This window comes from Cricetulus griseus, chromosome 5 (assembly GCF_003668045.3).
Source record: "Cricetulus griseus strain 17A/GY chromosome 5, alternate assembly CriGri-PICRH-1.0, whole genome shotgun sequence".
In the NCBI taxonomy this organism is placed as follows: domain Eukaryota; kingdom Metazoa; phylum Chordata; class Mammalia; order Rodentia; family Cricetidae; genus Cricetulus; species Cricetulus griseus.
The window spans coordinates 170957385-170979500 of record NC_048598.1 but is presented as its reverse complement, the minus strand read 5'-3'; the positions used below and the strand labels follow the sequence as shown (position 1 = coordinate 170979500).

General features: G+C 45.9%; 1 protein-coding gene across 10 annotated transcripts in view; it reads right to left on the bottom strand.

Annotated features, from left to right (window-relative positions):
* The window catches only part of Atxn7l1 (ataxin 7 like 1), a 227757-nt gene that overhangs the window by 19592 nt on the left and 186049 nt on the right, over positions 1 to 22116 (bottom strand). For all 10 annotated transcript variants that reach the window (XR_004770068.1, XR_004770069.1, XM_027417019.2 and 7 more), the window contains 3 exons: positions 10855 to 11129; positions 7927 to 8009; positions 6805 to 7055 (listed from right to left, as the gene is read on the bottom strand). Coding sequence is in view for 8 of the 10 variants with exons in the window: in XM_027417019.2 (XP_027272820.1) it covers positions 6805 to 7055; positions 7927 to 8009; positions 10855 to 11129 (609 nt within the window). In the remaining 2 variants the exon portion in view is untranslated. The remainder of the gene's footprint in view (positions 1 to 6804; positions 7056 to 7926; positions 8010 to 10854; positions 11130 to 22116) is intronic.

The window sequence follows — 22116 nt, the reverse complement described above, 5'->3', positions numbered from 1 at the left end:
TAGGAAGCCTGGTATCTGCACCTACTGAAGGCTGCAAAACCTCTTGTTTATGGCAGGAGGATCAGGAGTTCAAGACCAGCATGGGCTACATATTAAGTTCAAGGCCAAACTGGGCTATATAGCATAACCAGAAAGAAAGAAAAGAAAGAGGGAAAGAGGAAGGGAAAGAGGGAGGGAAAGAGGGAGGGAGGGAGGGAGGGAGGGAGGGAGGGAGGGAGGAGGAGGAGGGAGGGAAGGAGGGAGGGAGGGAGGTTATAGTAAGAATAGTGTCCTCCATACAGGTCATCTCCACATCTACCAAATACCATCATGCCTGGCAGAACCCTGTGGCCATCTCAGACAACTTTCTAGGGAGAAGCAAAGATTGGAGAGGATGAACTGGAGAAGCTACAGACACAGGCTTTCAAGCATATCAAGGAACAGGAGTGAGGCACAGGTTGCAAACAGAAGCCAAGGACTCCCAGAGTCCCAGAGTCCTTAATGAGGACTCCCAGAAACTGAAGGTGGCCATGACATCATCAAGCAGCATTCATTTCTGGAGAAACTGACCAGCTGCAGGGAATCTTCCAGACCTTGGGTCATGGGGACTTCTAGCCAGCTTTCTGGGACCTATCTTCTAGCAATTGTCAGCAATTGCCTGGCATTTCTGGGGCAGCCCCAATGTGAAGCTGTCCAGCCAAGCACAAAAGACAACAGCACATAAGTGAAAAACCTGTGGTGATCAAGGGAGAGAGGAAAATCTGTCTTCAAATCTACTAGAATGCTATTACCTTGTTTGGAGTGAGGCTCAGTGGTATAGCAGAGTGCTTGCTTGGCCTATGAAAGGCCTTGGCTTTGGTCTCCAGCACAACCAACTCTTCAAACCAAAGCCAAACAAACAAAAAGAGGTATCACTTCAGAGAAATGACTACCTTGTAAAATAATCAGATAAACATGAGGCAAGCTGGGCATGGTGGCATAGGCCCATAGTCCCAGCTACTCAGAAGGCTGAGGCAGGAAGATCTTGAGTTTAAGGCCTATAGTGAGACACAGTGGTGGTCTGAATAAGAATGCCCCAAATAGGCTCATATATTTGAATTCTTAGTCATCAGAGAGTGGCTCTATGAAAGGATTAGGAGGGTCAAGAGATGTGGCCTTCTGGTTTCAAAACCTCATGCCAAATTCAGTGTCTCTCTTGGCCTATGGATTAGGATGCAGCTCTGAGCTACTGCTTCAGCACCACACTTGTTTGCTGATATGCCCTCTGGAACTGTCAGCAAACCCTGAGTTCAATGCTTTCTTTTATGAGAGTTGCCTTGTTCATGGTGCCTCTTCACAGCAACAGAACACTTAACTATGACAGACCCGCTGTTTTTTTTTCTTTTAAATTTTTGTGGGTTTTTTTTTTTTGTTTTATTTTGTTTTGTTTTTGTTGAGATAGGGTCTCTCTACATACTCCTGGCTGTCCTGGAACTCACTATGCAGACCAGGCTGGCCTCAAACTCACAGAGATCTTCCTGCCTCCTGTGTACTGGGATTAAAGCTATGTGCTACCACACCTGGCTGGGATCCCATCTTAAATAAATAAAAGGCTGGAGGGATGGCTCGGTGATTAGAAAGTCTGGTGAGTAAGCACAAGGACTCTATGGATTCCAGTGCTTATGTACAGGCTTAGTGAGGTTCTGTGCATTCTGCAACCCAGCACTGAGTGGAATGAAGATACAATGATCACTCTGGCTTACTGGTTGCCAGGCTTGCTGAAGAATGTGACCTCCAGGATAAGAGAGACCCTCTATAAAAACAACAAGGTGAGTAGTAACAGAAGAGGCCACAGATGTCCCATCTGTCCTCCAAGTACTCATACATATGCACCACATACACGCACAAGCACCACATACACACACACACACACACACACACACACACACACACACACACACACACACACACACACACACCACACACACATATGCACTCCTTCACACACAAAATCAAGCAAACAGCAATTAGAAATAACTAAAAAGACAATCTGTTACAAAGTAGAACAAGGAATTTAAAGAAAAAAGGAAATTAAAAGATCAGAAAAATGCCCAACATTCAACTAAGAAGACAAAAAAGAAAAATACAGACAATAGTGGGGAGAAATGTGTCTAAGATGCAAAAGCAAAACATCCCAGGAGAGGACAGGTATTTCCATATTGCATGGATCTACCAAGTACCAACTTCAAGCAACTAAAAAAGAGCTATAGCAAGAAAGATGTCTGCTGCCTGAGGTATGATGATGCTCTTAAGGCAGAGGAAAAGGAAACCCTCAAGTTCACAGCCAGCTTGGGCTGTCCAGTGAGGCTCACTTTCCAAACAGGAAAAATAAATAATGACAATTGAACACATTAGAGACACCCTGAAAACTTTCAGTGCCCCAGACTTTGGAGGTGTGAGCTTGTCAGGACAAAGAAATGGGAGTTGGGTTGTTAAGACTTCGTGGTAGAGACTCCCTGTGCCAGCAGTCAATGAGAAAATGTCTTCAAAGTCCTGCAGAGAAATGATTTCCAATCTGGTTGTCTACTCTGAGAGATCATCAATTCAGTGTTAATGCAGAATGAAAATGTGCTTGCTGGGTAAGGACTCTAAAACTGATCTCCCATGAACCTCACAGGCAGCCACCGAAGGAACTATTCTATCAAAGAAGCAAGGCAGACAAGAGAAGGTGGCAAGATCCAGGAAACAGCACAGCTGAGATGATTTTTGAACTATGAACCCATATAACTGATAAAAATGAAGTTTAATTAAAGAAAAGATGGTTGAAATACTCAGTAGTTAAGTCCCAGTTGCCAGATAAAAGATGGAAGCAGGTAGACAGAGGAAATTCCTAAAAAGAAGAGATGAACAAGACTCAGAACTGGCCAAATAGACTCTGAGCACAGAAAGAAGGCAGTGCAGAGGTGGTGTGTGGACACGCACACACACAGGAGCGCTGACAACACTTCTCTCAGTATGTCTGTTTGCAGCCTCCTGGGGATGAGGGATAGGGATATTTTTCGGGCCTTCTAACTGAGTACAAAACTCCAGGTAGAACCTGGAGGAAGGCGTTTACTGGAAGCAGCTGTGTCTCAGAAGAAACAAAGCTTGGGCAAGGAGTGGTGGGAAGAGGAGTCACCAGAGTCTAGTGACTAGAGTGTCAACGTGCATTCAAGATTGTTTACATTCAAGATTCAAGCTTGCTGTTCAATCTTTGTCCTCAGCATCATATCAGGCCTCTCACCTGCCAGTCTGGCTGAAAAACAAACTCTTGATGACAGCTTTCTGTCCTGTGGCACTCTATACATGAACTCTTGCCCTGTCTCTCTGCAGTTTGGCCTAGGGCAGCCAGAACTACATAGAAAGTATGTAGTACCCTGTCTCAAAAAACCAAAACAGAGCAGCAGGAGGTGCTCTTAGCCATCGAACCACGGCTAAGTTTATCTAGTCAGAAAGCATGGAGGTGAGGATTCTGCGTCAATCCTGTTGCAACTCGAGTTATGTAATTTAAGCTGTAACTCACAATGTAGTTCAGGCTGGTGTTAAGTGCTTAATATCCTTTTGATTATTGAGACTACAGGTGTACACCATCAACCCCAACTTAAGTTATGATGCTCCTTTCTTACCAATCCTTCACAAGAATGGGTTGCAGTTAAGGTCATCAAAAGGATGAATAAGAAGTTACATATGTTACCATTGTCTGTAAAGAGAATTCATGATTGGAAAGGATGATAAAAGTTTCATTCAAGGCTGGGCGTTGGTGGTGCATGCCTTTAATCCCAGCACTCGGGAGGCAGAGGCAGGCGGATCGCTGTGAGTTTGAGGCCAGCCTGGTCTCCAGAGTCGAGTGCCAGGATAGGCTCCAAAGCTACACAGAGAAACCCTGTCTCGAAAAACTAAAAAAAAAAAAAAAAAGTTTCATTCAAGTCTGGCAATGTTTGTGTTCACCTTTAATCCCAGCACCCAGGAGGCAGAGGCAGGTGGAACTCTGTGAGTTCAAGGCCAGTGTGGTCTACAAAGTAAGTTCCAGGGTAGCCAGGACTATTACACAGAGAAATCCTGTCTCAAAAAAAAAAAAATCATTCACATGTGATATCTATTGATAAAATATCTATTATATACATGCACACATATCATTAATAGGAGTAAATGTGTGCTCTTGGAGGTTTTGTATGATTTTGGTGTTAAATTCTGATCATGCCTTTTCAACCTGAATATACAGAATTTCATTGACCCAAGGGTTTTGTGCCCATTCATTCACTTTGAAAGACTCCAGCCCTGTCCAAGCTTTCCACACTTTGTTTCTTTTCTTTATAAGACATGTGTTTCAAAATGAAGCTTATCCAGGTCTCCTGCTTCCCAAAGAAAACATAAAACCTGGTGTTTCCTGCAAGTGGACATTCTCCTAAAACTCACAGCATAAGGAACAAAACTGAGAAATCTCTTGGGGCTTCCCTGCCTGTGCTATTTTTTATCAGCTATCTCTTACTTCTCTGTTAACTCAGACACCACTGATAATAGAGCCTACATTAGCTAGAAATTGTTAAAGAAATGTCTAATGAAAAAGTCGACTAAGTCAGACTTCAAAGGACACATGCCTATGATCAGCACTCAGAAGGATGGAGCAGGACCATAAGGAGTTTATGGTCAGCCTTGTTGTCTCTGTAGAGATTTTGAAGTCAGCCTGAGCTACATGAGACCCCCATCTCATCCCCCACAAGAGAGCTATCAAATTGGTTTTGCTTGGGGAAATTCTTGAGGACCCACCATGAACCCTCTGGGAGATAATGGCTCTGGGTGGTTTCAGGTAGGGGCCAGTCTGCCAGTATCAGGTACTGTGGAAGGATGAGTTGTAATGAAAAATATGCTCAAAAGCTACAAAGGATTTGAAAGTCACTCTACATACATACATGATATCACTTTTCCAGTCTCAGTTACTCATGGTCAAGTGAGGTCTAAAATATTAAATGGAAAATTGCATTGTTTAGTTCATAAGTTCCTAGTGTATGCAGTTCTGAGGAATATAGGGAAACCCTGGGTGGTCCCACTCTGTCCCCTCCAGGATGTGAGTCATCCATTGTAAATATAGCCATGCTTTATATGTTGCCCCCATTAGTCAGTTAGCAGCCATTTTCAGACTAATGGCAGTATATGAATTCAAGTAAAGTTTGTTTTATTTAATCATGGTTCCAAAGGGCAAGATTAGTAATGCTGATAATTTTATTACAATATATTTTTATAATTGTTCTATTTCATTTTATTATTAATTACTGTGTCCAATTTACAAATTAAAGTGTATCATAGGAATACATGTATAGGAAGAAACATATAGGGTTTGGTTTTTATCTGCAGTTTCAAGCATCTAAAAGAGGTCATGGAGAATGGGGGTCTACTGCTTATACAGTTGAAACCCATCATTTTGGAATTGAATTGTCTTCTCAACTCTAAAACAAGGGTAACACCTTTGCAACGATCTTGCAAAGAAAGGGGTTGCAACAATATAAACATCTACAGTGATGGAAATAGAAGTGATGGCAGCTATTTTGGGAGCTTAAGTTAACTGTTAAGGCTGTCTGCTCCCAAATGCCTGGGGCCATACTTAATCATACTACAGAGGGACTGTTGTGAGAGTGGTCCATTTTCCCTCAAACTGCAACAGGTGAACAACTGCTACCAAATAGATTTTTTACTATTGTTGTTGTTTGGTTTCTTGAAACAGGGCTTCTCTGTGTAGCCCTGGCTGTCTTGGAACTTACTCTATACACCAGGATGGCCTCCAACTCACAGAGATGGGTCTGCCTCAGCCTCCTGCGTGCTGGTATTAAAGGCATGCACTACCACCTTTGACCTGGCCCAAACAGACTTTTGCTTTAAAAGCCAACTCCCTGCTCTTTTCTAATGATGCTCTTTGAAAGCTTACTTACTGGTTGAACAATGACCCTTTGGGACACATTCATTCATTTAAAAAAAAATCAGATAATACCACTATTTGTACTTCTTGGTGAGTAGTAGTATTTCCTTTTTATACCAAGCATGAACATTTGAGTCTTGCTTTCTGAACTCTGTTTTTGGAAAGCAGGGTCTGGTTGCATTTTTCCCTCTCTCCTTGCCTGACAGCACTTTGCTTCTGGATCGAGTCCTCAGTAAACACTTTCGAATGCATGTAGATAGTTCTGGTCCTGTTACCTGAAAATTGGTCTCCTGCCCATCAAAACAAACAGATCTTAAATTGCTTTTAATCCAAATGGATTGTAATTTTGTTTCCTGATCTTTCCTTTCCATTCAGTGCAACCAAATGAAACCCGAAACAGGTGACTCACCCTCAACACCACCAACTTCCCCTTCATCCTGACTACGGGGGAGTTTCGAAAATAAGTCTTAAAAAATTGTGACAAGTGGGCAAGAGTGGTCCCGGAAGTTCATAAGTTGCTCTAACTACTTCTCTACCCAAGATTCCCCCTTCTGCTCTAAGGAGTCTTCAAATAACATAAAATCCAGGCAGACAGGTGGTTGAAGTGCCAATCTCCCGTTGGGTGTTTATTTCCAGCTCACTCTTGCTTTGTAAACACACACTGTCTCATATAAGGTCTGCTAGGAAGGCTGACCACAGTGACTACAGCAGTAAAAACTGTTGAGTGCTGGCTGGCAGGCACTGGGCTGAGCCACTTAGGCGCGGGATCTTTATTTAAACTTCACCCAGCCTTGGGAGGTTGAACTAAAAGCTCTCATTAAAGCACCCGAGGGCCACACACAAAGGCCCTAGTATAGTAGAGAGAGTGAGGGCTGGGGCTGCCCATGCCGACTTACCTGGGAAGCACAGAATTGAGTGGCCTGGATTTTGGTGGGGATGGTACTTTAGGCTCTGCCACTGTGCTCCCGGAAGTTCCTTGCAGAGCATCAGGCACCAGTCCAGGTGGGTTTGGAAGTATCTCCCTAGCGGAAGTCAGGAGGTGCTCTTTCACTTCTTTCTCCCGTGACTTGGCTTTGTGTTCTGCCAAGAGGAGGTCAAATTGCTTTTTCCTGCCCGGGACTGCTCTGCGATGGCTCAGAGAGTGTGTCTACGGAGAAGAGAGATGAGAAGCACAGCCTCTTTGATCAGCACATACACCTGCTTCCCCACGGCCTGCATTTCCAAAATTATAACCATAGGTAATTAAAGGTGCTTGAAAAAGTCAACCTCAAGGCAACAGCTCCTGTTCTGTGGCTCGGAAGAGGCAGACACTGCTCGAACTGAACGCAACCATGCCCTACACTCCAGGTGTTAAGAAGCCAAGACTTCCTCCAGACAAATGCCATGAGATGACAGCTCCTGCGCAGAACCCAGGACAACCTCAGATGAAAGACACCGGCGAGGGCAAGCTAGACTCAATCCAGGTGCGGATGGGAGGCTGCAGTCGGCCCAGGCAAACAGGACAGTAGCCTGGATCCCCAGAGGCACTAGGAGGACAGGAGGAAATCTGGGGCCTAGAGTCCGCCTGTCCCCTGGTCATCCCGAGGGACTAGATCAGGGTGCAGCTCTGCACCCCACCCCACCCCCGGGCTGCCTTTCTGGGCGCTGCCACCGTCACCGCTGTTCCTGCATATATTAAAACGTAGCAGGCTTTAGAACCCGCCTGTGAGTGCCTATAAATACAATTTACTGTCTGGCCTCCCAAGTAACACTGGAAGCCTAGGGTGTTTTTTGTTTTGTTTTGTTTTGTTTTGTTTTGTTTTGTTTTGTTTTCTTCTTCCCCTTAAAAAGCCAGCCAGCTCGAGGCAGGCACTATGCTACCGTGGCCATAGAAGAAAGCATTACCCTTACAAAAAACAGCTGGGTCATGTTGACGTTCCACACCCTGCGGTGTACAGAGAGTGGCATGCAAACATTTCGACAAAGGCCCCAGCAAGAGCAGGAAGTATTTTTTTGTTTTTTAATGGAAAGAGAAATACCTTGCAGGTGAGGGATCTTGTGCAAGGTTTCTTTGTCTCAGGATCCAATACTCCACAGTGTTTATTTGGGTCAAATTCTCTCTCTGGTTTAAGAAACAAACAAAAAATATAAGAAAAAAAGGAGACTAAATAGGATTTGTCATTAAGAGTACATTTTTTTTTAAGTGCACATTTGCACCAACAAGTGAGACATTGTCAGGCAATCTGTTTTGGCTTCTCCCCCCCCAACCCCCCAACCAGCAGCTAAAATACTTCAAGAACCACTTGGGGAGATAGTGCTCCACTCGAAACCCAGTCTGAGTTGGGTACAGAACAATACAGAAAGCAGGGTGGGAGCAGGTGGCAAAAGAGAAGGACCATGCTGTTTGTTAATACTTTACTTAAAATGGCCCCATACGTCCTTGGCACTTTGGGCACAGTGGTTGCAGAGCAGGGAGACCCACCTGAAACCTAAAGATGCCCCTTCCTTCTCTCTTCTGAGAATCCGTGGGTACCTCCATCCTCACCTCTGCCTTTCTGGTTTATCCATTTAAGTGGAAGCTTGCTCACTGACATGTCAAGATGGTCTCTCATGTGCTTTACAAAGCCCTTGGTAAAGGCTTTCCACATGGCCAAGATCAGTAATGTCCTAAACGAAGAACATTCAGGCAGTGCCACAGACAGGGGCGGGAGAAAGTGTGGAAGTGTGCCTTGGAGGGCTGATCTCTGCTAACCTCATAGTGTACACTGTCTATAGCCCTGGACCAGGCACTACACAGGTGAGACAGAACACACTGGACTGAGGGAAGAAGGGTGACTGTGTGGGGAGAGAGTGCTTTCCTTATGTCCTGCTTTCTGTCTAAACAGTTGCTGGTTTCCATGGAAGGTACTGCTAACTGTTCTTTTGATGCCTCTTGTGATCCTTCATCTCTTTGAGAATTACAAAAATGCTTACCACACCTGCAAAGTGTGGGGATATGTGGCTACCTTTCCAGAACCCTTAGGCTTTAGGAAAATCTGTGCTGTTTCTGGAAGGCACCAGCAATCTGGGGAGCAGGAATGCCACAGCTCTCTGGGTGTGAAGGGTGATAACTAGCAGATCACTGGTGGAGAGGGGGTGATTAAGGAGGTGTCAGGTCTCTAGAAATGTGAGGTGTCTGTGAGGGCCTTGATGGCTGCAAACTGAAGAGAGTTCCTTAGCCAAAAACTGTCCGAAATTGCTGGTGTAAACTTGGAGCATAATAAGCAAATGTTCTATTTTCAAAGGTCTGGGAGTCAGCAAGGGGCTGCAATCAGGAGCTCTGATGCTGTGCACAAACTGTTCTCGCCCCCCAGGGCCCTCAAAATGTCTCCCTCCCTTTCTACACAGAGAGCTCTGTCTAGCAGGCAGTGAGTGAGCTGGTGCCAGGTGTCAGGCTGCCTGCTGTGGAGGTCTTTCACTTTGGTCTGCCAGTCAGGCCTGTGCCCAAACTCACATCAGCACCTCATGTTGGAACTGAACGGGGTTTTGGCTAGGGATAGGAGTTGGCTGTTGAATGTGTGAGAGAGGAAAGAAACAAGCAAAGGACCCAATGAGACAAGACAACCCACAAAACACAAAATTCTCCTCACTTCAGATAGGGGCACAGGCTGGAAGAAGCCAAGGTAGTGTTATTGCAGAGATAAGGTACCCATAGCCTCTGGACATTACACACACACACACACACACACACACTGGGATCTTGCCACCCACCTCTGCCAAGTTAGCAGACACATTCCATTTGGGAAGAGAGAGCAATGGAGGACTCAGTCTATACAATGAAGCCCTATGATGCTCTCCCTTTATCTTGGCTGTGGACATGGAGAGAGGTGCAGAGTTGTTTCATCTGAATGTTTTTGGGTAGGACCAAGTACTTTTAAAAAAACAATTTTAAAATACAGATATAAGATAGAAAATGCAATTAAATATGCAGTAGAATTTTAAAATTACACCTGCTTGGGTACTTAAAAACTACACCTGCATGTGACAGTCTCAAGGGCAGCTTTCCCTGTGTATTGTTTTAGAGAGAGACCATGGCATATGCAAAACTATAAATTACACAGCTTCTTCTAGTCATTTGGAGACAGCAGAACAAGTCAGATTTAGTTCTACAACAGATCCAAAACAAACGCCATGCTTTAAAGTGGCAATGGTTTTCAGGCAGTGGTGGCGCATGCCTTTAATCCCAGCACTCGGGAGGTAGAGGCAGGCGGATCTCTGTGAGTTCGAGACCAGCCTGGTCTACAAGAGCTAGTTCCAGGATAGCCTCCAAAGCCACAGAGAAACCCTGTCTTGAAAAACCAAAAAAAAAAAAAAAAAAAAAAAAAAAAAAAAAAAAAAAAAAAAAAAAAAAAAGTGGCAATGGTCACCTCTGAGAGGTTCCCAACAACCCCATCTGCTATGCTGCTCTGTGAGTCCCAATGGGACTACAGGGGGAGAGGCTGCTGCAGCTCCAACTGCAGAATCAACCCAGAAACCAGGAGGCCAAAGAGCAGAGGTTACAATCCTCAATGCAGCACAGTCACTGATCGGGCTGTTCCACCCAGCATGCCATGGGCTATGAGGCCTCCCAGAGACAGTCCAGCTTCACAGAAGCAAAGCTTCAGGGGGAGCCATGTCAGTATGGTGTGTCTGTACTGGGCCACTAGGCTAACAAGACCCTCAGAGTCTATGACTGTTGGTTGACGCAGAGCCTCCCATTTCCTGAACTTGCAGGATAACTTCAGCCAAATTTGAAACTTGGCCAGGGATCATATTTGCATTGGGGAATGAGAGCGCCAGTCCTCTCGTACTTTTTGATGCTGGCCCAGATACACTCCATGTCACCCTTAATGAAACAGCTCTTTGACTCTGCAAACACATCATGGGTTACAGATGGAACTCAGTTTTAGTCTTATCATGAGCCAGACTCTAACCACAATGACACATACCTGAAAGTCTCCGGTAAGGCTTGTTGCTGGTTTTGGTGCCATTTTGGTGCTTCTTGTCTATGGTGGCTGACAGAATCCCCTTGCCATTTAAGATCTTCTCTGGTGAAGGTGGCACTGACTTGGATATCAAGGTGGGCTTAATTAAAGGTGGGGTGGAGACAGCAGAGGAGGAGGAAGTGGTTGTGGTAGTGGTTGTAGAGCTCATTTTGACATTGGCACCATCTGCCTTCACTAGGTTAGGAATTTTCTCTAAACTGACTACAGGAACTGGAACGCTGAAAAATAAAGGAACACACATGCACAGCTGCCGTCTTTGATACATCTGGTCCACTGAGGAACTACACCCGTTCATCGTTATCAGAACACACTTCCTTATCACTTATTTATACTCCTCCTGTAAGCCAGCAGCATGGTTCCCGTTTTGATGGGAGGGAGATTTGTGTTGTGGAAAGGACCAACAGGAGTGGGGGTTGGCACAGTGCTTGGGATAAGAGCACACTCATTACCCCCCAGGCCAACTGTCCCATGGATCCTCTGATTCCCCCACTTCCTGGGCCCTACATGTGGTCCTCTATGACATCCCCTTGGGCTAAACAAGGCCATGACTGTGAAGCCCAGGAGGATAGGCTGCCTGTGCCCTGCAGACAATCTGCCACCATGGAATTGGGTCCGCTCCCCATTCTCCCATCCAGGTTTGACATCTACTTAGCTGTCAGGCTCACACCACATGGAGCATAGCTGCAGGCCAGTGTGGGGCATGCCATGCTGTTGGAGGGCTTCTGGATCATGCTCATATCCTAAGGATGGGCTCAAATTGAGTGAGCTGTCATGTACCATTATCCAATATTCCATTTTTGGCAGCTAGTTATGTAAATAGGTAATTCTCCAGACTGGCAGGTGAAGAGAATGAATTTTAAGAAGGCAAGAGAACTCTTCAGAACCTGTCACCTTCACCCCCACTCCCCTGTTAGCTCTCCAGTAATGGTGTGCATTTGGTTTCAGCTGCTCTTTAATGCAGGAGGACCCTGTGTCTGGGGGGCTGTGGAAGAACGCATCTCAGGTTCTTGAAAGATGAGACTGAATAAGTTTTGCTTTGGTCTCTGAACCAGATTCCCTTTTCTCCTGGCAGGAGGGTAGACAGCTAACACTTCAGTTCCCCAATCATCTTTGAGCAGAGAGAGTGGAGTTGCTTAGCTGTTTGAATGACAAATGATGGAGAATATGGCTCTCACATGTCTGCAGACAAGGTAGGGCACGAAAGAAGCTGTTTTTGACAGGGAGGAATCCTATCTGTCCACATGGCTGGCTCTCAGTTCTCTAAGACATGCTTACAGATCTTTTCTTTGATCAAGTTGTTCATGAAATTATTTTAGCAACTTGTTGTCCTCTGCCACCATTCCGATTTTGAAACAAGATCACAGACGTTAGCTGTAGGTCTTTGCCAGTGGACATACTGCATTGGAACAGACTGGGGCTGGGCATTTTAGACTTTCCCCTTGGGCCATGTGTCTTCTTGACCAGCAGAAGGTGGTTTGGGACTTGAAGCCCATGAGCAGGGAGATGGGAATAGTGGTTTTAGTAATGCATGGTGCCCGAGATCAGTGCTGTAGTCATTGAGACTGGGCTAACCTATTATTCTTATCAATTTAGTGGTGATTCTCTAAGCACTCACATGCTTCTTGCTGAAGAACAGCTCCAGAAACTCTCGGGTGGGTGCTTGCTTCGAAGCTATTTAGACACTCCCTGGTGAAATTAGCATCCCTCAACATTCCTGTGTTAGAAACTTCAACCTCCAGATGACATGCTGATGTTTGGAAGCTCGAGCTTGTGTGTGGGGGTGGGGTGGGGAAGTAATTAGAATTAGATGAAGTCATGTAGGTCGGGCTCTACAATGGGGCTAGTGGCTTTATAGTAAAAGGAAAGAGATCTAAGCTATCAGTCATCCTGATCCTCATCAGGTGATGCTCTCTGCCATGCTGTGCCTCAGGAAGAAGATTCTCAACAGATAACAGCATGTTGATATTGGACCTCCTAACCTTCTCACTGTGTGATATAAAGTTCTTTTCATTATAAACCACCCAGTTTGGGGTATTTTAGCATAGAAGCAGAAAATAGACAAAGAGTATAAAAAGATACAATGACAAAAAGGGCAAACTATGTGATGGTATGAAATATAATTCTCAATTCATTTCTTCATTCAGTTTTAAAAAGTACAGGTTACAATAAACAGGGTTTTTTTTTCTCTCCCTTTGAGACATTGTCTCAAGTAGCCCAGGCTGGCCTTGAACTTGCTATGTAGTTAAAACTAGACTTGAACTCCTGATTGTCCTGCCTCACTTCCCAAGTGCTGAAATTACAGGTGTTTTACACCTACCCCTGCTGGTTTAGAAATGAGGGTCTTGAAGGGATGATTTATATTCTTGTTCATAGCAGTGACAGCCACAGGGTGGAAGCAAACCATACATGGACATTTAATATTTAGCTTTCCATAGGAAGGAAATTCTGACACATGGCTGGACCTTGAGGACAGTGTACTGAATAAAACAAGCTAGTGACAAAAAGACTTACATGAGGTACCTACAATAGCTGTAGTCATGTAGATAGAAAGCAGAACAGTGTGTGTGGGGGGGGGAACCCTGATGAACTTGGTGTAGAATTTCGGTTTTGCAAGATGAAAAGAATGCTAGAAGTTAAGATGGTAACTTTTATGTTATACATTTGGTATCTGGACCCACAGGCAGGATATAGAGATGGAATCCACCAGAAACAGGAAGGAAAGTGATGGGCAGTCCTGTGGACTGAAGAATGGCAAATGCTGGTCGAGAGAACCTGATGGAGAATTCTACAGCCCTCCTGAACTTAGAAAGGAGCTAGCCACTAAGCAGATATCCTGGATGTTAGGTGAGCAGGCCCCTGTGTCAGCAGAATTAAGAGAAGGGGTAAAATCTCTCCAGCAGGATTCCAAAAGGGATTTGCATGCTAAAGGAAACAGTACTTTGCACGTGGGAGCTGTCCCTGGTACTTTTGCCTGGATTGCAGTTCTCTCCAGTAAAGGATGTGGACCTGTCTTTGGGGACTGAGAAGGGGAGGTGAAGAAAGGCAGAAATGGAGGCAGTGAGATAGTGAGAGGGACCAGAAATGTCCTCAGAAAGGGACAGAGTGTCACAATTTTGCCATCCTTACCCTCACCTGGCACAAATTCTAACCAGACCTTTCTTCATTAATACTGGCCCAAGACCCTAAAGTGATGAACAAAGGACACGAATGGGCACAAGATGGCACCACACAGTAATGGACAACTGCCCCCAAGCACTGTTTTCTTTAGAAAAGAGAGATCTGATCCCCCTCCCCCACATCCCTACATGCAGTCACCTGCACCTGTCCCAGGACTCAGTGCAGCCACAGAAAGCCACCAGCTCAGAACTGCCCTCTGCCCTTCTCACTTCTAGTTCCCTGAACTCCCAATGCTATCAACTCCCAAGCTAATGATGTGTCAGCCTTGAGCAGGTGAGGGGAAGAGGGCTCCTTCAGATGACAGTGAGCCCTCAAGTACAGGTTCAATTTTTTTCCCCTTGACTTGGAAAGAATCCAAATATTCTGGCCCTTTTACAGGGTTGCCATTTCCTATCATCTCTGCTCGTCCATGTGTGGGGGGAGCTAGCTAAGTGGCAGCATCCAGAACACTGACTAAGCAAGGAATTTCTTTGTGTGTGAAGGTGATAGATAAACAAGCCTGGTAAGAGAGCCAAAAGTCCCCCAAAGTCCTTTCCCCTTCCATCTCAAGGCACACCATGACATACTTCCTCATCCTCATCATTCATCGCATTTATCAACTCACTACAGTCTTCATCTTGAGATACTGTGTTTGAAAAGGAGAGAGGAGCCCCCACTAAGCCCCTGCTGCTTTCATGATGCCTGTTTTGTAGGCTCGGCACAAACTCTTTCAGGGAGCCCAGGGCTGCAGCTCCTGCAGGCTGCATCTAATACACTGGGAGCACATGTAGTTCTGTGCCTCCTCGAAGTCCTGAGAAGGCTTTCAGTGTGGGAATGGGCTCTCTCTCAACCCCTGGTACCACTGGAAGTGTCTACTTCCTGTTCTCTTGTGCTGCCTTGTGTCCCCATGTCTTCTTGTGTGCTTGGTTTGTCTGTATTGATCTTTCTAGACCAAGGCAGGTCTTCTGGCCTTAAGAAAAATGGTTTTCTTGACATCAAGCAGATTCCCCTCCCTGCCCAGTGATGTCTGCAAAAGAGCAGGGGTGGAGAATCATGGTGGTGTCATTGTGAGAGTCACCACTGGGCTGCAGGGCCAGCTGCCCCCTACCAGCCATGCCTTCTTGGTGGTCATGGTTTATTTTTCTGTTATCAACAGATATGCCTTCCTTATGCTCAGAAAGTCTTTAGGTTGGCAAAATTATCATCAGCCTTTTCTACTTAACAGATCGAGGTAAAGATGGATTTGACAGGCAGGAGTGTGAGGACATATGGTATTTGTGCTGTGGGTTATGTATCTGATGTGAATTTGCAGCTGTCTAATTTCTTCCACCACTTCATTTGACAAAGACCCACATGCCTGTGTGAGTACCCAGGCAGAATTTTGGGTCTCTGGTTTATTGGCAGACCCTTGATAGGACATTTCAGCCAGCCTTCTGCCTTCCAAGTGGTAGCAGCATCAAATTATACCAATAAAAAGAAATCCAGCTCCTTTGAACTGGAGTAGGAATTCTACTTGGCACTTGTAGACGCATTGAGGGGTTGGGGAAAGGCTGTCACTGGGAAATTATTTCTAATAGGAACTCTTTAAATTGAAGAAATACTAGGGACAGTCTGGAAAGTTCAGGAGTCAGGTGGGCCCTGCAAGAATCAGTGTAAAGAACAGTCATATAATCCTGCCTTGTTATGGCAGATGTAGTAGGCACCACATACATCCTGATGAATGGGAAATTCCCCCTCACCCTGCTTCTGAGGTATCTAGGAACACTTTGTAAATACCTTTAGCAAACAAGAGAGAAGATATTCAACCACAAGGCCTGTGTGGTGGAGTGGCAAGAAGTGGCAGCGCCATGTGCAATCACTGCACGATTTGGACTCTCTCCCACGCAGCACACCCTCAGGAAACTGGGAGATGTGGTCAGACCACACAGCTTCTGGGGATGAGTAGTCTTGGCAGCAAGCTTTTTTTTTTCCCTAAACTGGTTGGCAAGACCCAGAATATATGGAGATCTCATCAAAAGCCAGCTATTGGTCAAGAAGGGTACAACATCTTCACCAGTAATGGAGTATGGGCACAAGGCTTAGCTTCTTGCTTTCATTGCAGAGGGGACTAATACGGAATTTCCACCTGAGACATGTTAGAAGTGTGTGAGTGGACAAGGGTCTGTGAACAGTCTGACTTTGATGAATTGTAGAAAAGGGTCAGAAGCAAGAGCTGCAGAGACACATCAGTGGGAAAGTGCTTGCTGAGCCAGCATGTGTAGAAAAGGCTGGGTGTGGGGGAAGCAGACCTGTGAGCCTAATGCTAGGGAACTGGGAACAGCCTAGCTCTGTGAGCCTCAGGCCAGTGAGACCTGTCTCAGAAAAAAAAAAAAAAGGAAGATCAACCTGCAGCTGACCTACACACACACACACACACACACACACACACACACACACACACACACACTCATTCACAGACACACACAATGATCAGAAGCAAATAACATAACAGTTGGGGAAGAAAAGTGGGGCTGAACTGAGGATCTGTGCTTTGTCAATGTCATTGTTCTGGCAAATTCACTGACTATGGAGATATCCTACCCCGGACTCTTACATGCTTCCTGGTGAGGGCACAATGTATGGTTTTCTGGCTTTAAGGTCTCAGCAACCTTGCAAGGTCCTTGTGAAAGAGCAAAAAGATGATGGTCTGGACAGTGAGTGAGTCTAGGTTTCAGTTCTTCCTCCTTCCTTAGTGGGACAGACCTGCCTTCATATCTCAGCCCCATGGTTCTGCCTCAGTTTTCTTGTCAGTAAACAGGAGACAATGACATTTGAAAAGATTAAATGAGGTAGCAGACAGGATGGGCTATTTAGGCTGTCCTGGAGGATAAAGCAGGCCCAAGCACCAGCCTCTTTGGTGGTCTGTTATTCTGGGCTTCCTGGAGTATGGAGCTCTGAAAGAGGTCTCCAGTCTCACCTGGAGACCAAGGACTGCTAAGTATTTCTGGGGAGCCCTCACACCCTAGGACTGTGGAAGAATCAGCAAGCTGGAGAGTAGAATGGAGCAAAAAGGCTATTGTAGCAGGACAACTGATACTGCACAGGCTGTCTCTGGGACCAGCTATGTATGCAATGGGCCTTGGGCCATGGATTGCAGAAGGTTTCAAGGACAGCTCCAGACCCTACCCAAGTACTCAGTGCATTGCCCCATAACTAAGAACCATAGACACACAATTCAGACAACTGGTCATCAAGACTCATGTCATTGTAGAAATAACATGAGGGCTACTGAGGGCAGATTAGGGACTGCAGCTTAGGTTGATTCTGGAAGAGTTCCTGGCTATGCCTTAGAGCTGGCTATCCTCTGGAACAGCAAGTGGGAACACTTCCCTTTGTGGCCACCAGAGGTCACTGGCTCACACTATTGGAGCTGTAAGAAGGCCTTACAGAGGGCCTGCTACCTGTGGGCCAGGGCCAGGGCCAAGGCATTAAGGTCTCCTTAAGCCCTGGTGCCAATGCTGACCCAGAGGAGGGATGGGAGTGGGAATGGACACTTGAGCTGACCCTGGGAGCCCAGCCCCAGCCTCTCCCTTTAAGGAGTCACTCTGTACACAACAAGGAAATGACCAGGGACTCTGAAACCAGCTGTTCTCATTTACTTTAGAGAACAGCAACAGGGAATATTCTCATTCATTCACTTTCCTTCGTCTTCTCTCTCTCTTTCTCCTCTCTCTCTCTCTCTCTCCCTCTCTCTCTCTCTCTCTCTCTGTGTGTGTGTGTGTGTGTCTGTCTGTCTGTCTGTCTGTCTGTCTGTCTGTCTGTCTCTGGTGGTCTCATATTTACAGATGGCATGGAATTCACTATGTAGACCAGACTGGCTTTGAAAATGCATCTCATCCTGTGTCTGTCGGTATTATAGGTGTGAGTCATCACAGCTGCCTTTTTTTTTTTTTATGTGTATGTGTGTATTGTGTATAGTGTGTGTGTGTGTGTGTGTGTGTGTGTGTGTGTGTGCACATTCATGTGTGTGAGTATTTCATGTGAGGGTGAGTGCTACTTCCCACATGTGGGTGTCTGAGGACAACCTTACGTGTGTGTGTGTGTGTGTGTGTGTGTGTGTGTGTGTGTGTGTGTGTCTGTGTCTGTGTCTGTGTCTGTGTCTTCTGCCTTGTTTGAAGCAGTGTCTCTCTTTCACTGCTTCATAGCCCATTGCCAGGGGCTCCCAAACTTCCCATGGGCTGAAGGTAATACTATGACATTCAGCTTTACATGAATTCTGGGCATCCAAGCTTCAAGCCTCATATTTATGTACCGAGTCATCTTCTGTTGGGTGCTTTATTGGTTGTTGGGTGCTTTTTTTGTTTTTTGTTTTTTTGGTTTTTGTTTGTTTGTTTGTTTGTTGAGACAGGGTCTTGCTCCATAGCCTAGGCTAGACTCAAACTCACAGTGATCTTTCTGCATCAAGCCTTCCAAGTGCTTGGATTACAGGTGTGTACCACCATATCCAGCTTTTACTCATTCTTATTCTCCATTTCAGTATTGCAGTCCAATTGTGGGGAGGAGATTTTGTATCTAAACCACCTCTATCCAGAAAACAGAGCCCATAGTAAAAACCTTTCAAAAGTTTAGTCTTTACACTGACACACAGGAAACTATGCCATGCACTAAACAACTCTACTCTTACCATGTCACTCGCCACTTAGAGACCTTGGTTATTTCCTGAGAGTCCAGCCTGACCAAACTGTGTACCTTAAACAACAAGCACCTTTTGCACAATTAGTATAGGCCTTAGCATCACTCATGGAACCTGGATGACAGGTGCTGGAGTGCCCTGAAAGTTTGATGACTTCTGTGTGCAGAGAGAGAGAGAGAGAGAGAGAGAGAGAGAGAGAGAGAGAGATTGAGATTGAGATTCCCATTACTAATCTGGCCATTAAATATTTTGGGGAGATATAGTAGGTAATTACCAATACGGAGTCAGGTAGAAATATAAGGGTATTTAATAGGGAAAAGCCTTACTTACAGAGCGGACCAGCCAGCCGGTGGTAGTCTGTATAGCAAGAAGCAAAGAGAGACCGAAACGGAAAACGCAGTCCCCCTACTCACTCTGATCACGCCCTCACAAGCCCTCAGGTACTCCTGTAGCCAGCCCCTAAGAAGGCGTGGCTACAGCTTTCCCTACAGGGAGAGTTCTCCACTGCAGAGTATAATGTGCAACCTCACAGCCTGGGGCCAGGTACTTTTTCCCACAGCCCTGCTGGGCTTCTCCTATGTGATCATATTCAAGGCTCTGGCCTTTCTATGGGCTGGGTTGTTCTGCTGGGACATCTTCCCTATTTCTTCCTGTACTCCCCAGACTCCCACCCCAATACCAGGGACTAAACACAAGACCTCACACTTGCTAAGCAAGTGTTCTACCACTGAGCTACCATTGCTGACATTATTCTGAGGGGCTCCCAGTGGCATACAGTGAGCACTTAGCAGGCTCACAAGCATGGAGATGCTTCCCCAGCTCATTCACCAAAGCAAATGAGGCTTAACTTCAGGCCAACTTAAGCATGGTCCTTGAAATCCCAGCACTGGAAACCAGAGACCAGCTCTGCTACTATCCAGCTGTGCTCGGTGTCTCCGCAATCACTGTATCTCTTTGTCTCAGTCTCACCAAAAAAAGTGGTTGTTGAGGCTCAAATGTGACTGGAGAAGTACAACAGCAGTACAACGACAATGGACATAGTCACCAGTCTTCATGGCTCCTATTTCTATCCACTACAACTTCTGTCCCCTCTCCCACCTGTTCTAACGTTGTTTTTCCCTCCTAGCCACCGGAGTTTGCTTTCAAGGGGCTGTCCATTGTTCTTACTCATCTGGAAACTAGCATGATGAGGGGTTTCATGTTTAAATTCTTAGAGCCTCCTAGTCCAGGAAAGGGCCTTATTTTCTTGCCCAGAGTTTGAATATACTGGCATATCTTCTCTCATTTGCCTAACTCTGCTACCTCCTCCTTCTGCAGTTCAGCACAAGTGAGTTTAATTTTCACTCAAGACAAACAACCCAAAGTCACTGGTGAGTTCTGAGCAGAGCAGGGACACACCCCTTCCTCTGGCAGTGTGTATGTGTGCATGTGCATGTTCAAGGTGTGTGTGTGTGTGTGTGTGTGTGTGTGTGTGTGTGTGTGTGTGTGTGTGTGTATGGAGAGAGGCCATGTACTGGAAAGGGAAAGATTTCACAGCCTGCATGGAAGCCCTGATAGAACTTCCTGTGACTTCTGGAAATCATCCATCTGTGCTGTGGTCCTGCCCCCGATTCATGCCAGCACCACGCAGGACACATGAACTCCCACATGCCTCCTCTCTCCCAGAAGGCTCACCTCCCATTTAAAAAAATATTTGGGAGGAACCAGCTGAAAAGAGGGAGCCTCTCCCCCACTACACTGTAGGTTGTACACAGAGAGGCCAGGAGCCTGCTGATTTTTCTTCTGCTTTGGCTCATTTTCCTTCTGGAACAGCAGGCTCATCTCCTGCATTTTTAATAGTGGAGCATATTTAGCATTCAACACACATGTGCAAGTTGATAAGGCCCAAGGAGAAGGCAACAAGCCATCCAGAACAGGAAACCCTCTTCCCACCGCCTCCCTACCTCCTGCCCACATCAACCGGACTGGCTGTGGTGGGAGGGGACTGCAGCTGGGAAAGCCAGGCTGGCTGGGGATCAGTCTGCCAGGGCCTGGGGCCTGGCTCATCTGGGACTTAGAATGAAGGAAGAAATGTTCATTGTGACGCCAAAGACCAAAGAGCCCCAGTTTCCTCTTTCTCTCTTGAGATGAGGTCTTGCTTGGGCCCACCTCAACACCCTGAGTGCTGAGACTATGGATGTGTTACCAGTTACCTTTACCTAGCAAACTAAATCATCTTGCCCGCCCCCCTCAGTCACAATGGACAACAGGGACACTAGCCACATATTCTGTAGCTGCTGACTACCTCGGGGTGATTGATAACAGGCAGGTAAACTAGAGCAGAGGGCTCAGAGAGCTTCAGGTGAAAGAAAGACCTGCTATGTGAATTCTCAGGCTGTTCGAAGGGACAGATTTAGTAACATGTGGACGTGTCCTCCTCTATCTCCTTCTCCTCCTCTTTCTTTTTAGCAATGCGGGTGGCAGAGCACTCATTTACTTAGGCAAACACCTTATCACTGAGCCACACCCCTAACCCTCTCTGAACACAGTCTTGCTAAATTGTCCAATCTGGCTTTAAACTCATTCTGGAGCATAAGCAGGCCTTGACCTTTAATCCCCCTGACCCAGACTGGCAAGTAGCAGAGCTTACAGACTGTACTGCCAGCCTGGCTCCTCACCCTTCCCCCGCTCCCTTTCACATTGTGCATGTCCGGGAACATGCATGGCACAAAGTTTGTAATGGTGTCAGAGGACAACCTTGTGGAGCTGGCTCTGAGGACAGAAATCAAGTTACTTTGCCTATTAAGCCTTCCCTTTCTTTTAAATTTGTATATGTTTGTTTGATTACTTACTTATTTTTGAGACAGGGTCTCACTATGCAGCCCTGAAACTCTCTATGTAGACACAAATAGACTGGATCTGTTTGTCTATGAACCACTGGGACTAAAAGCATGAGCTACCATGCTCAACCTCCTTTTTCGTATTTAAAGTATACTTTTCCCCTCCTTATGCCACAAAAAGGACAAAAAATCATACAACTACAGATTGTTCAACTTTGTGTGAAAATACCAAGGGACCAGCCTGACATGAGGATGCCTTTTATAGCCATGCATTTGAATCTGAGAGACTTGCAAAAAGATATCCCCATACCTGCTGTCTAATTCCATGTCAAGGCTGCCAGCCCCATAGGCAGGCAATGCTGTGTGCTTTGGTGGCCTTAAGGGTCAAGTGGCAACTCACTTAGAAAGGACCTCTGTTTGGACATCTCTACATCCGTTCTCTTACACTACAGGTCCAGAATACCAGGCTAACACACGAAAGGAACAAGAATTCCTTCCACTTCACAAGAGACCAATCAAAATACTTGCAAGTTCAAGACCCAGAGGTCTCCATGCAGG